Source organism: Pezoporus occidentalis, unplaced genomic scaffold (genome assembly GCF_034315485.1).
Source record: "Pezoporus occidentalis ecotype Australia unplaced genomic scaffold, CSIRO_AGI_Poc_V1 ctg4, whole genome shotgun sequence".
NCBI classification, from domain to species: Eukaryota; Metazoa; Chordata; class Aves; order Psittaciformes; family Psittacidae; genus Pezoporus; species Pezoporus occidentalis.
This window is the reverse complement of record NW_026915724.1, coordinates 7,686,059-7,702,220: the sequence shown is the minus strand read 5'-3', so window position 1 is coordinate 7,702,220 and position 16,162 is coordinate 7,686,059. Positions and strand designations below refer to the sequence as shown.

General features: G+C 37.2%; 1 protein-coding gene across 2 annotated transcripts in view; it reads right to left on the bottom strand.

Annotated features, from left to right (window-relative positions):
- The window catches only part of TOX (thymocyte selection associated high mobility group box), a 226,393-nt gene that overhangs the window by 208,310 nt on the left and 1,921 nt on the right, over window positions 1-16,162 (bottom strand). Inside the window, exon 1 of one of the 2 annotated variants that reach the window (XM_062633339.1) lies at window positions 15,943-16,114. The exons of the other annotated variant lie outside the window; for it this stretch is intronic. Within the exon in view, the coding sequence (XP_062489323.1) occupies window positions 15,943-16,086 (144 nt within the window). The 5' untranslated portion in view covers window positions 16,087-16,114. Of the gene's footprint in view, window positions 1-15,942; window positions 16,115-16,162 lie in introns of those variants that run through there. 2 annotated transcript variants of the gene reach the window in all.

Below are 16,162 nucleotides of genomic sequence, written 5' to 3'. Positions count from 1 at the left end.
TCTAGAACAATAAATCTCAGGTAAATCTTTATGTAAGAAAAAGGGTACCTAAGATAGGGCTACGCAGCTGACCTGAGTCCAAGACATAGTCCTTGAAGAAAGCAAAACTCCTCTGGACACCAGTGGCATTTTTCCTAGGGTAAGAGCTGCAAGGCCAAGCCTGTGATTGAAATACTCTGGTACCATGAGGCTTTAAAAGACAAAGCAGCGATAATGGCAGGAGAGCTGTTATTCCTGTATCAAAAAGAAATATTCTAGAAATGTTATTACATTTAAATGTATTCTGATATTGCATTCTGCTTTTCCATCTCAGCAGACACTGTTCCATCTCAACAAGGTGGACATAAGAGCACAGTATTTTATATTAAATGTAGTTATAAGGGGAGAACAACAACCTTGGAATGACTCACTCACAGGACCTATTCATAGGTTACACCGAGTATAAAAGGCAATTTCAGAGTAGTGGTGGAAGAAAAAGTGTTTTATAACAGAGGTGATACAAACTAATTTAGACACACAGATACAAACAGAACAGGGTACACAATGTACTGCACACACTTCAAGGGAGGAAAGAATGGTTCCTTTTTCAAATACAGTAGTATCTGCAAAAAATAAAGTCCAATTCTATTCAGTACTGTAATGAAATCATTACAAATGCTGAAACATATTAAAAATTCAAGACTAAAAAGAGGCTTTGTACTTGTGCTGTGCTGAGTCTAAACACAAGATACTAAGAACAGGAGACTGTATTAAGGGAGGGCTGGTGACAGACATTGGCAGTCCGATACGAGCGCTGCATAGAGGATGTAATAAGATATTCAGGAGTGTTTTTCAACCTATATACTAAAGCACCGAAAGTTCTGCTCATGGCTGCACTCCTTTTTAGAATAACAGAGAAAAAATGGTAAGAAAACACAAGATTTGTTGAATTATTTCACAAACAGCTTGTCACAGCTCTGTATCCTAGATGATACATTGCTTTGTCACTAAAAACGTAATGAAGTTTACCTTTTAAAATCTAATACAACAGACTTCTATTAGCACTAGGACTGTGTAAAAATAGCCTCTTCTACAAATGAACTGTACCATAAAAAATGATGCTCGTGAAATGTTATTATAATCTAAAGTCTAAAACCACAAAGCAAGAGAATTCTGAGTTAAACTGAAACTTCATCCATAGCCCACCCATAAGTGTTTAGACACACCAGGGCTTGCCAAAGAGTAATAATCTTATATACTAAATATGCTGCCATAACTAGAAATTTCAAACTAAGTATGGAATTGCAGCTCTAATTCTGACCTTTCCCTTCCCTGCTTTTGTGGGTATAAGCAACTTATTTCATTACTCCTGAACTGGTGTGGTTAATAATCTTAAGGTAATTATTTTAACTATTTCTGTGCAGCAAAATTTATTTGCCAGCTTCTCAGATATACAGTCAACTGTACCATTTTGTAAAGGCAGAGAAGAAAGGGAAAAAACACAAACCAAATAGCAAAGTTATCTTTACAGAGGACTGTGGAGTGCCCCTAAAGGGAAAAGAACTCACATAACTAAGCAGTCTGCTCCTTGTACTCCAAACTTGTCAACTTCTTCTTTTTTTTTTTCTGTTTTTTTTTCTGTTTGAAGAGCTACAGGCATAGGTTATTGAACTGCCAGATAAGGGCTGAAATAAGATCTGCTGCTGAGGAATTCTCATCCGAGTTAAGAGATAGATAGCAAATTCGGATGTGTAGAAGAGTGGTTTTATCAGACTGGGGGAGGGAATAGGATGCAAGATGGAATAGCACTCGGTGTTTCTCTAGACCTCCTCCACAATTAAGTTTGTGTTGGAGGACCTCTGCCTCCATTGCTGAAGACTGCTCTTTCTCTCACCAGGATCTGGTTTTGGAGAGACTTTTTTTTCCACAATGTAATGGTCACAAAAGGATTTCCTTGTATTTTCGGACTCTACCTTCTCAAAAGACACTTGCTGGCAGACGATGGTAAATCAGGTGCTGAAGAGGCAGCCTCTATTTCAGGACTTCTATGGAACATTAGCAAGGAAAGTATCAGATGAAGGCAGCAATGGAATAGCTAACATGACATTTTATTGACTGAAGACTTAAAGCAATTCTCAGAGAAGACCCTGCAGCTCAGGGAGCTTGCTTTGCAAGGCAGCAAATATTTCCTGGAGTCATGCAAGTCCACAGAAACAGCAACATAATGCACCACAAGGACTTCTGTAAATGCACATTCATGGAACTTTTAACATCATCCAGTACTACTTCAGTTGATCAGTCTTAATCCTAATAGCTCTGCTCTCATGTAAATCTGAATTTGGCTGTTTCCCTTAAAACATCTATGTTGTTACACTAGTTCTTTGAACCAGAGATTTCTGACCCAACCTGAGAAATTCGGGTGTAAGTCAGGGTGCCTGGGCCATACCCTACACCATTTTATCCACAGTTCAGGGACTTCAGGACTCTCCTGTAATATTCTTTCTCGCCTACAGAAACTGTAAGCTTTTCCTTGGAGATAGCTTAGGTTGCATGCTGGCGAAAATGATACCCAGCTTTGGCCAAGACCAGTCAGAAAATATTTTCTACAGGATATCTTCTTGTTTTCTTCTGTTCTGGCCCAAATTCCTAAACACCAAGTGACAGATACCCTGAGTAAGGTTGCAATTCATCTGACTTTTCGAAGACCAGCATCTGTATGGGGAGAACACTTGACACATAAAGGGAGGAAGGAGTCTCCTGGCAGAAAGGAGACTAATGTGATAGTAAAATGCAAACACACCCTCAGACCAGTGCTGAAGCGACCACAGCCCCAGCTCTTTTCCTTAGCTGAGTTCTTGAAACACTTGGTCCTGCTTTCCCGGCTCTCCTCTCCCACACTTGGCCAAAGAACACCCAGCTACCAGACTGCATGGAAAGCCCACATTCCCTCACAGCCATGTTTCATCCTTACCAAGGACAATAAGACTTGATGATTACGTTAATTACTCATATATTTTGAACTCATAATGAACAGTGAAATATGCATTCCAGTACTGTTATTTGCAGCTTTGTACCGGTCCACTGCAAGCTCAGTAGTAAAAATAAAAAGGTTCTGATGAGTTAATGACAGAAAATTAGCTTCCAGATCTGGTACATCAGTGTGCACCATTGCTTCAGAATATGCTTACATCTCTAATAAAAGCAAAGATTTTCCAACATTGCTAGAAACCCAGGCAACCATGTAGGAAGCAGCAGGTTAAGAGCTGTCTCTGTTGTAATTAACTTGCTTCTAGAAAGTCTGCAGTATTCTCCTCCAACCAAAACCTTCTACATTCAGAACTTTACCTATTTTATACTGCAGTACATATTAACATTTACATTAGAATTTCTGAAAAGACTGAATAAAACCAAGGCAGCCTTAGAGAGTGCTGCTTTAGTATTTCCACCATAATGTTCTGTTTGAGAAAGTCCTCTGGAATCACAGCACTCTTACAAGGGCGATGGATTCAGCTGAGTAATATATTTTTCCATTTCAAAAATATTTTTTCTCTGAGCTTTCATTATTATATACATAGACTGCCTGCAGCTCCAAAGAAAAATATTATAGGACAAACCCTAATGATTTGTACACTAAATCCTCTGGTTTTACTAGAAGTAAAGTAATTTACACAAATTTAGAGAGTTTAATATAAATTTACTTTTAACAGATGCTCTAATTATTTCTATAAACATAGTATTTATATATGATAATAAAGATACACATGGTGGGGTTTTTCTTTCACAAATGGAGGTGTAGTACATATTACTGTAATTTTGGTCACAATACATGTATTTGGAGTTCAAGTGGTATTTTTAACTTGAGAAAACTCCACCAGCTCCATTATTTGCAGCACATCTTTCAAGTTCAGCAGAAGATATTGAGAGAGAAAAGTGCCTTTTCTTCAGAGATAAACTGTTGAAATTACTAAAGTTTTAACATACGCCTGAGCTTCTCAAAATGGGTATTGTGACAAAATAATAACACAAGTATTCTCATACTGGATCCCAAATCTTCAGAACATGGCAGCCTGTGTCAAAGTATGCACAGAATGAAAGGACTGGTGAGAGAGAGCGCAAGATTTTCCTAGCCACAGCAAGACTCAGTCCTCCCTTCACTCACCAGGATAAAACTCTCCCTGCTGCTAACAAGATTTAACTCTTCAACAGGAAAATCTGTGCAGAAATGTTGAGACTCAAACGCTCCTGATAGAGGATAGCAATGAATGTCATGGAAGCAATCCAATGAATCAGTAACATACCGAAAAAGATATTTTTGAAAGAGTATTTGGGTTACAAAGTCAAGAGGTGAAAATGTGGAAAATGCCAGATTTAAGGCCTGAAAGCCTAACTCGGTTGCCATTTTTAACTGTATTAAAGATAAAGTTACAATTACACGATCATTTACTCCACATCCGCTGTTTCACTACATCAATTCCTGCCAATAAGAGCATAGTAAAGAGCAAAATCAAGACATCACTAAATCATCATTCCCAGCCTTACAGTGTTTGACTTCACAGCCTGAAGTCCTGAACAAATGAAGTCTTCATGGAATCATAGAATGGTTTGGGTTGGAAGGGACCTTAAAGATCGTCTAGTTCCAACTTCCCTGCCACCTGCAGGGACGCCTCATCCTAGACCATGTCACCCTAGGCTCTATCCAACCTGGCCTTGATCACTGCCAGGGATGGAGCAATCTTCTCAACATTATTACAGGAGCTACCATAGTGATTTACAAAAATGGCCCTGGGGTTAATCCAAAATTACATCTTCAGGGTCCACTCCCATTTTTCCAAACCTTAGGTACAAGCTTTACAATGTTTCATAATCTAAATATTTTCTTTCCTCAACAAAACAAAAAACCCTTCCAATGTCTACAACTTCCAGGCTTTGGGAGCCTTGCAGACCTGTTGGCTATGACAGAAAGCTCCCCAAACCAGGAATAATTTTAGAAATTCTCTCAAAAAACAAAGCTTTATCAGAAGTGAAAGTGCCAAAGCTCTGAAACCTGCACAGGTGTGAGTCCAGACAAATCTAAACACAAGCACCTTTGGGTGTCCAGAAAGCTAAGGCTCCTCGCTGATGCATTTGTTCATAGGACTTGAAGGCACACTGTACAGAGGGAATCATATGTTCAGATTACTATCTTTGCTACTTCCCATTTTCCTCTATTTTCTACTCACAAATCCTTAAAATCCACAGAAGTGTCAGTTCCTAATAGATCCAACCATCCACTGATGTCGTGTATTAAGTCAGAAGGGGTTTCCTTCATTAAAAATAAAGCAGTCTTGTTGGTTTTCTTCTTAAGATATTCATAGTTTTTAAGCACTCCTAAGGGTTTACTGATGTACAAGACATAACTGGCCAAGATACACTTTAGTCCAACACAGGAATGAATGGGCTCCATATAGACGCTGGAGTTAAACTGCACATTGTCAGACCAGGTGATATGCCTTGCTGTTGTAACCTTAAGATTTAACAAGTGGCTGGCATCCTCCATTCCCACACATTCCACAAATACAACCTGAAAGTGTGAGTTGAAAGTGGCCCTACACAAAGGGTAAAAGGGCAGAAGGCAGTCAATTTGCTTTTTATCTGAGAGTACTGACAAATGAGGACAGAAACTTTTTGACTAAGTAACAATTCCTTCCCAGGGGTCCTGCCGGAAAAATGCAACTGCCATCCCCCTTTAGATTTCAATGTCCCTTTACATGCACAAAACACTAACCTCAGCTAAAAGTTCCCCTCAACTGTGTGCTGCTGTGCTTTCAGTTGCCAGTGCTTCATGAGCTTTAAAAACAAAATACAATTGATGTTGTGGTTTCTGATGCACAATGAAACCTAGAATCTAATTTGAGACATCAAAATCTAATTACTATTCATAATAACGAATCTTTGGCTTTGCATTTTCACCTGCAATGTTCTTGGCTATGGAAAATGTTCAGGTCTATTTACCAGTGTCTTTTTGCAGTGATGTATCATTTTTTGATCTTAAGGAAAAAAAAAAAGTATTTAAGTTGCATTACAGTTGATATCAAAATTCACTTTTATTTTCAGACTCAAACCTGAGGTCTCTGCCTCTCTGATCTAGGCAAATCTCCCCACAAAGTAACAGTGTTGCCCGAAGACTGTGTATCAAATCCAGTATGAACAAGTAAGCCCACTGTCTCACACACACATGAAGAAACCCCCACCATTTCCCAATGCTTTCTATAAAGGTACAGCCTGAGTCAGTAATTTTTTACACTTGCTTTACTTTCTTCTAGACTGATTTTATTCAAAGTATTCTTAGAAAAAAAAAAGTAAAAAGATAAACACACTTCTGCTAGCAAATGTCAGAAGAAAAATATATTCTTGCAGTCTTTGACCAACTTAGTCTTGAACTGAATTTACATCACCAAAATACCTCTTAATTGTGTTAAAACATTCTGTAAACTTATTGCACACATTTTTTTCTTTGGAAATTCACAGGAACCTTTTGCTTTGCAGTCCATTCTTCATTTGCATGCCCTTTTTCTCTCTCTTTAGAAGAGTATATCAATTGCTTATTAAAAAAAAATAAAAATAGAAGTGTTTTGGCATGGCTGACCTGTAGAGATATGGAGCTAAGCAGAGTCAGTGAATCCACTCACTCTGATATGCACACATGATATGCAATTAAAATCTCCATTCACATTCCTACAGGGTTGTCAATCAAGAGAAAAGCCTTTTTGACAATATCCAGTGAAGCGTACCAACTAACTGCTGAACAGGAACTTAAACAGTAACAGCTTTTGTTGTTGGCAAGAACGGATTTTACCAAGATTGGGCTTGGTTTCTAAAGAAATAATTATGTTAAAATTTGGGAGGCTTTTCATTAAAAATTAAAATGTGTCACAAAGCTATTGTGTGAGAAGCGATCATATTATGTAATACATGAGGGTTATCAGATGTATGTGAAAAAAACCTTTAACCTCTTGACTGTAGAAAACAATTTAACCTTTCATATTTAGAACAATGAACAATGATCACAAGCCAGTTTTTTTCAAAGATTATTCTAATTGCATGTTGTCCATTTGGTAGGTACCAAATAGCTTTTATAACATTATAAGCTGCCCAGCCACAAAACTAACACCGTGAAAGGCCTTCTACTGCCAAAATTGATTCTGTGAACCATTTATTACTGACACATTGGAAAATGATGTGTCTCAGTTATAAGTATTTTCAACTCTTTGAAAATATCCTAACTTTGAATATATGATAACAGAGAAAAGTCTTTGATAAACACCGAAGATGCTAACATTTACTTTCTAACACCCAGTTCAATAATGCACAACTCATAAGAGCATTAGGGCACTTTAAAATCAAACCTAAGTAAAGGTAAAACCAGTAAAAATAAATAGGTCATTACTAATTTGCTGTTTGTGTTTTGAGCACTAACCTGTTTTCAAACATGCTAATATTACTAAATATTGAAATATTTGCCCTCTTGCTTATCACACTTTGTAACTGAAGAGAGAGCAGATGCATCCTGACTATTAACAGTCATGACAAATTGCCTTACTAATGAATGTTACACACTGAAAGTGCCATAACTGATTAAACTACAATTTCCCACTACCAGATAGAGAGAGACTTGGGAACTCCAGCAGTGGACAACTCTGATGTTCTGCCAACAGGCCTTCAGGGCACAGTGTGGTATTTAGAAAAACACACTGCAGATTCCATATGAATATATTCTAAAAGACTATGTGTATACAACAGGTTTTAAAGAACATTAGATGAAACAGCTTAAGTTTGTAGCCGACGAGCCATGTAAAATGGATGTGTTTTAACAATTTTAGTATCATTACAAGGGTATGTTGAAGAATATTTCTGTTGGGTTCCTCTACCCTTTTCCCCACCTCCCCAAGCATTGCTTGTGCTTTGCTTTCACATAAAATCTTTCTTTTGTCAGTCTCTTTGTCGGTGCAAAATTGGCAGCAGTTCAAATTCAAAGTACTCCTATTCATTTACTGACCATTAAACCAATGTCATTCTAGTTCACATCAGCCAGAGAGCTAAGCTCTAAAAAACATAAAAGGCTTGCTTCACCACTGACGAATAATGTGTACATTTTTACAGAGCTTAAACCTTAATGCTTGCCTGAAACTAACAATACAGTATACCTTATCATTCCTTTTTCACAAGCAGGCAGCTGCTGAAATGCTTGCCACTTCAAAATATCAATTGCTTGCCAGAGTTGTCCTCAACACACCCTGTCAAACTCATGTATATTGTGCAATGAAAATGGTGCAGGACTGAAAGCTAGAAATTGTGTCAAATTCTGCTGTAAGGGTATGATGTGCAAAGAACAACGTATGACAACCGTAGAGACTACAAACAATAGCAATGGAGCCAGACACTACATATATCACGACTGTGCCTGTACATATTTTATTGTACGTATTATATATATAAAGCATGACAAATGTGTCATTGAAGCAACGTGCTACACCAAATAGAAACCCTTCAGCTAGTTAAGCTTTTTCATTTCTCTTGATGGAAGTGCAGTGGTATTTTTCTGCCCTCTGAACATTTGTTTGTAAATCACACAGCACAAAAAAAAAAAAACATCAGGTTTTCAAAATGAGTAACAGAAAACAAAAGGCAATACTACAAGATGAGATTTTGTTCAATTAACACTTTTTCTTTTCTCTAAGGACACAGAGCCAGGCTACCTTAAAGAGTATCTGAGGCTATGCTAGACAAATACAATATCACTGTGCCCATAAATTACAGTATACCTAATTTTAATGCAGATAAGTGCTGGCCTATTGATTTGCATGTTTCCCTGGCAAAATGGAAATCCCATGTGAGCATGTTCTTTGTCTGTAGAAAATGCATTTTAAAAAACCTTTATGAATACAGCAATCTATGCTAAAAAGGAAAACATCAGTCACTAGTATAAAATGATGTATGGAACCTGGAGGAAGTAGTGCTTATATATACACATGTATACATGCATCTCTTTGTGCATGCATGTTACACAAACATATAGTTGTTACATGAATACCTATTTACACAAGCACATAGTTCATTTTCTATGAAGTGTCTTAACTAACAAAAATTCAATTTCTAAACATAATCTTAAATTAGATGAGAAAAAAAAAACAAACAAAACCACCAAAAAAAATCCCAAACAAAACCAACAAAAAAAAACCAAAATGAAAATTGACATACTAAGCAAAAAAGTAAGTTAATCATGAAGTGACTATAGAATGCTAATCTTAAAGAAACAACACATAGTTGCAATGAAAAAGAAATGTTTAGGAGGAAAAAGGAGTGCAACAGCCCACAACAGCTTGTAGGTTGAAAAACCTGAACACACAGAATTCCATAAGGGTCATTAACTGATACAATCCTAAACAAAATGAATAGATATGCCATTGAGGTGTTAATAAATATTTTGGAAAGAGAATAGGTGTTTTAGGTGCTCAGGGTTGCTGACCTCTGCTGTGTTTATTAGTGGGACAATGATGCATTATTAACACACAGCAGCTGTACCTGAACTGCTGCCATGAACATAATAGCCTTTTATAGCCATCAGGGGAGTGAGATAGGAGGCCTTTATTAACCACTAGACATGATTAGCACATTATGTGAACTTTAGTAGGCAAATTATCTCTTATTGAAATATAATGTTGGTTATAACTAATTGTAAACATGATTTTAAAAACTTCTCAATGCAAAACTATGAGTTTTACTACCATTTAGTAAATTACTGCTGAGGCCAATTAAAAAATAATCCTTTTTTCTTTGTTCAACCTGTAAAAGCAACTGTGCCTCACAAAAATTTATTGCATTATGAGAAAACCACTGAAATGAAAGACTTCCACATCATGGATATTATTCTTCAGAACTATAAAAAAAAAACATAAACAGACATTTCCAACACAATTAAGAAAACTACTAATGAAGAAAAAAACCCTTGGATTATAATTTCCTTCAAAGATAAAAAGCAGTTCTGAAAAAATCAGTTTGCCAATATATTTTCAAGAGTTAACTTGAAAAAAATAACACCATGATCTACTTCAAAAAGCTTAATTTTGGGTAAGATTATCCCATTAGCCTTTGCAACTGAACACAGCACTGAGAGCCCATTATGAACAGTCTTTTATGCCCTAGCAGAAAGTCATTAACATAAAATAAATCATTAGCTTTGATATTAAGCCTCTCCTATCTGCAGGTTTCTATGACTAATATTCACAACTGTGTTTGCCAAATGATAAATTATACTTTTTTGAAAGGTTACTGCCCCTTTTCACCACTGTTTTTGCTTTCACTATTTATTATTATTGCAGGTTGATGGAAAACAAAATGATGGTATAAGAAGCAAATGTATTCTCTTACTCATGAACACAAACCTACGTGCTTTTGGCAACTGTGACCAGAATACTACTTTGAAGCCAGCCACTTATAATAGAGAATAGAAATGAGAGATTCTCGGAGTAAGTTCACTTTCTTCAAAGTGAGCAGTATATAATGAAGTGGAAGCCTACATGGGTATATACATACACACTAGCATTGATACAACAGGAATTTGTATGTATACATTATCTTCTCACTCTTCTGGCAGGAACTGTCTGGATAAATCTTTTGATTTACATTTCAGACTTCATACTTCCTTTACTAACCCATTTCCCTAAGTGCAGGTTATCACTGTGTGATTTCAAGAGTTCTGATTTCTTCTTGCATATAGAATAAGTAATGAGTTCATTGCAGATTTCCTTCATATAACAAAAATACATACCAGCTACAGTATCTTCCATTTAATCTTTGAGACCATATAATCATCAACAACAATAGCAGGAGACAAAATTACTATCACAGCAGCTCAGTTTCCAATGCTTAGCCAGCAGTACCTTTGAAATAAGCTACTCATAGCACTTCTGATTGGTAGAGAGTGGTTTAACAGCCAAGAATGCGAATGCTAAAACATTCTGACATTTCCACTAACCTGGATTTGTCAGATGCTCATGTAATTCAAGTATGCTTTGCAACTTCAAAAGCAGCGTGTTTCCTGGGAGCAAACCATAATACAAGGGTCTATAGCAAATCAAATAGCAGCCCACTGAGAAATACTAAATGAACAGTTCGGGAACAGTGTTAGCATACGTGCAATTGAAAGATAAGATATAAATATTAGTATAGCCATATGAAATTAAAAAACAAACGAAAAATAAACTACTTAACACAAAAATAAGAAGCAAAAGAAAACCACAGACATTACAAATGCCGGCTGCACCAAGGTCTCTGCTGAAAAACAATTTTAACTTTGAAGAACTAATGAAGAGTTAAACATTTATTCCATGCTGCTGACTAACTTAAAACTGATCACAACAAATGAGCATAAAATGCAGATATTTCAGTGGAAGAGGAGACAAGATTTTCTTCTGTGCACTTGCCGCTGTGGAAGGGCTATGTTTGTTGCTGCTGCTAATGCTACATAATCTGTGCCTAATCATAGATTAATGCAATACTGCCATTTTTCCACCAAATGCTGTAGGGAAAAAAGTTATGACCAAGAAAATCTCATTCAGGTTCAATGTGAATTCCACGCCTGAAAGTATTTTGCAAGCACTGCCATAATCAACAGTCATTTGGCGCTTCTTCTATAAGCCATGCTTTAGAACAGTTTATAACTCGGCATTTTTAATCAGAAATCACTCCTTGGACAGAAAATTGGGACCTAGTTGAGTAACTAAAACAGTATAATAGAACTGACTATTTCATTTGGAAGGTACCTACAACAATCCTCTAGTCCAACTGCATCAAAGAAACATTTAAATTTGGTTAAGTTCTTTTTAAAATGAGTATTTTAGTGTATGCAGCCCATGCTAGGCATCTGCAGAGCATGTGTCCACTTCAAAAAGATAAACAAAGGAGCCACTAATTGCCACCACTGTCAGTTCCAGAAGCCAACTTCTGCAGCGGCTACCCTCTCACCATGAGAAATGGTGCCTTCAGGTCACTCTTGAGCCATGCTGAGAGAGCAGTCAAAGGAAGCTTATTACTTTCACCACCTATGTTTTGTTATATTTTCCACCGATACAGGATTTAAATATCCAAGAATCTTGATCTAAATCTTACCATGATTAGGACATTTCTCTGCTTAATATAAAGTCATGCTTTAAACATAGTCCACTTTCCCATGCCTCTGTACAGTGTTAGCAAGATGAGAACATCCTGCTAAGATGGCAATCTGAGGACAGGAAGGTGCTCAGTTCTTCTTGACAAAGTGTGATTGTTCCCAACACGCACCGAATTCAAGGGGAGTTGGGACTGCCCAGTCCTCCACAGTATCAGCTCCTTAAGTCCTTTAAATGCAGCTCCAGCTGCTCTTCGGTTTAATGTAAACACCAAAGGTACTGCATGCACTGGAGTGTTTAGCTAATTCAGCATTCTTAATAGTTTACAGTTTTCACTTTTTTCAGAAGACCACATGATAGGCTGGTTGAGGGTAATGCTCTAGAGATGAAACATATCATTCTAGTAAGAGACTAAAATTTAATTTCTCTCAAAGTACTGAAGTTTAGCAGAAAGAAAAAAAAATAAACTGCGAATGCTTTGGTTTATAGACATCATTGAGAGAGATTTCTCAGAAGCACATACATAAATCATTTTCTATATTCCACTAAAACTGGGACCACTTCTTTTCTGAAACACTGGAATTTAAGGAGGCACACTTGAGGCTTGCCCGTAACTCTGAGACTATATTCTAAGGTCTAGTAACCCAGAAAAAAGAAGTCCATTTCCCTTGGTATTCCCTATGTGGTATTTTTCTGAAACTATCTAAAACACTTTAACACTGAAAAATCAACAGCACTAATGCAACTGTTTAATCTTTCCTATAAGAGGCAGCAACAAATTTCACATATAATTCTAATACAGTAGGGGACAAGGTACTTATCCAAGGGGGGCAAAAAAAAAAAAAAAATATATATATATATATACAGAATAAACAAATGGTGATCTATCAGATAAACAATCTAAAATGCTGTCTAAATGATAACACAGCATTTCAGCTTTAGAGCGGTCCTTCAGAGCACTGGCTTGTCATCATTCTGAATTTTGGATAGAGAGTGGATAAAAGCAAGCTCCTGGAAATAATGTACACTTTGTAAAGAGCCATGGAACACTTTACTTAAAGTAGTCTCTAAGGTAGGGTTAAGTTTACATAATAAATTATTCTAAACACTGTGTATAAATAAATATATATATATGTACTTTTGCTCTGTGGAATTCTGATTATGAGATTGTTACCTGCTTACAAAGCACTGTATTTTATCGCCTTATCTACTTCTACCCAATGTCACTCAACTTTTTTTCATTTTGAAGGGTTTTACTTCACTCTCCCTCTTTTTCCCTCTTTAATCCTCTCTTTTAAAAACAGCTACAGTCTATCATTCTACCTCTGCTGTCTGGCTGTATTTTTCCACTGCACTGACAACTACCAGTGGAAACAAGAAAGATGAGTGGAGGCTCCTGTATTTTTGAACCAGGTAGCAAATCACAGAAGAATTTAGTGCATAACTCTGCAAGGCAAACCATTGGGAGCAGTAAAGAACATTATTTTCTCTATGCTGTTGACAGGGGTCAGCATCCCTGTCATTAGCTGTGTCAAACTATAATTATGTAACTGCACTTTATGTGAGCAGACATCTGAAAACACTGTAAAGTTGCAAGTATGAAAATACACCAATCCTTCTTGCAGTACTGATCGAAGCGGTCTTTGGAGGTGACACTTTAATAAGGAAAGCCACAAGGATTTCATTTATTGCTCTCTACATAAACATGTAAACTTATCCTCTGACTTCTTCAAGAAGCTTGAAATCCCTGTCCATATTCTTCTATCACACTAAGACACTTGGATTATCAAAGTTCTTTCTTTTGTACCATTCAACTCAATTAAGGAACATGATATTCCTTAAAATAAACTCCAACTGAACAGACTACTTGTATTAGCCTGTAAATGTCTGAAATGCAATTACGCTTCAAGTTTCAAGAGGCAAATGGTACAACCCCAACTCTAAATTTGTCCACTGCAAGAGCTCCACTGTTATTTCAAAGGCTGACCTATATACTGCAGCATACCATCCATTCTGTTTGTTTGTATAGGAGATACCTCACACAGTTGTCATAACCAACATTGTTTGCATTGTTCTTTCACTTTTCGCTCTCCATGGGCAATGCACAAGAAACAAGGAAAAGCCTGCATAACAATATATGCAGAGTATAATGAGCTTTCACAGCAGATAGAGAAATGTTAGACTAAGATGCTTAGACTGCTATTTTAGGTTTCTAAAATAAAGACCTAAGCAGTCTTCTAAAACAAATCCTGCCAACTGAAAATTGCAAGATAAGAGGTGACTGAATCTACATTATTGCATTTCCTTTTGGCTACAGAGAAACATAGTAACTCCCATGCATGTCCCTGGGAACTCACTCATACACTGTGAACAATCACCTGAGCTGGAAAAAAACCCACCTCTTAGTCCTAACAGAATTATTAGAAAACTTAAAAGTGTAAAGATTTGTGGAATGCATTCTAAATTCCCAGCAGCTCAAGCAGACCTAACATGTAAAGAATCATAGTCTGCCATACTTGTAGAAAAAAACCCAAAACAACTCACCCCAAACTCCAGGTATGAAAACAAGTGCTAAATCCTTCTAAGTGACCAAAGTGAGTTTTAACTAACTTTACAAGAAACAAGATCCAGTTCTGAATGAGTTTTGCAGGTAAAGACCTAATCAAGACCACCATACCAACCAAGAACATGGATCCACCATGCTTCCGCAATCCCCTTTCCTGAGAGAGATCAAAACCAAACACTCCACCAAACTTACTGAACACAAAATTCCTGCAGGCCTCCTGCCCTTCTAACTCCCTAGATACACACAGCACGGAAATGAGTGGCAGAGCAATACTGTAACATGACGACACGTTTAGAACAAGTCAGATAAGTTTTCACAGCAATGTTAATCATGCTGGGAGAAGGGAGAGAGTGAAGGGAGTGAAAAATGAAATGCTCTGCAAATGTATGCCTCCAAGGGGCCTGGTAAAGCTACTCTGTCCATTTAATGTGGTCAGCGGTCAGCGGCAAAGACTGAAAAAGACATTTGTCCTATACTCGGCATCTTACATTCCTGGTAAGTCTTTTCCAAGCATAAAACATATGTCTTATGACTGTGCATTTTTAAGCACATTATCAGTTCAGGCAAAGTGAAACAGAAGAGTTGCAACTTGTCTACAGAATGAGTGTCTCATTTGCATTTAAAAAGAACAGTTTGCTCCCTCATACATGGCATGACTTAAAAGAAGCTTTAACCACCCAGTAAAGAAATTCTGAAAATGACCTCCTAAATTAATTTATTCGATTTGCAGTGCAACCCACCAAAAATGATTTAAGGAACTTAATTGGAAAATGATTTAATATATTAAAGTAATTCCTGATTTTCCAAAGCATTTAACTTTTAAATTAAATCTGGCCCACTATCTCAAGAATGATGAGTGAAATGTGTATTCAAGTCATTACCTTCTTTTTGAAGCTTTAAATCACTGATAGGTTTAATAACATTTGTCCAGTTTCATTGCCAAATGGGTATTCAGACACTTTGGAGCTTATGCCATTAATATTAGCCCAAGCTTTTCATTTGGCAACACTTTACAGTTATGATTTACAAAGGCAACAGAAAAAAAAACAACGGCAAGCATCAGATCAAAGGTGGCAGTAGCCTCATGATTACTTGGAGCACTTACAAAAAATTCATGCACACATAGAGGCTCCTGTGCAACTGGACTCTTCCTGCTGAACAAAGTTCACTCCTTGCACAAACTTCCCATCTATAGGGCAGGTTGGCCAGATGCTGCCAAACACAGCCACTTAGAACACCGCTAAGTCATACCTCTGGGACCTCTCTCGAGATATCCTCAGGCATCCACCACAAAGGGCCAGATTCATCCCTGAATTCTACAACTCCATTGAGTACATGCGAAATGCAGCCAGGATGAATTTGGTCCTTTCTGTTGTGATTGGTAGATGCGACCATGTGGGAAATCTTCCCTGAGCATCGAGAGGGCTTCACCCCGGTGCGGCAGCGTCCGCACTGGAGCACCGACCACACG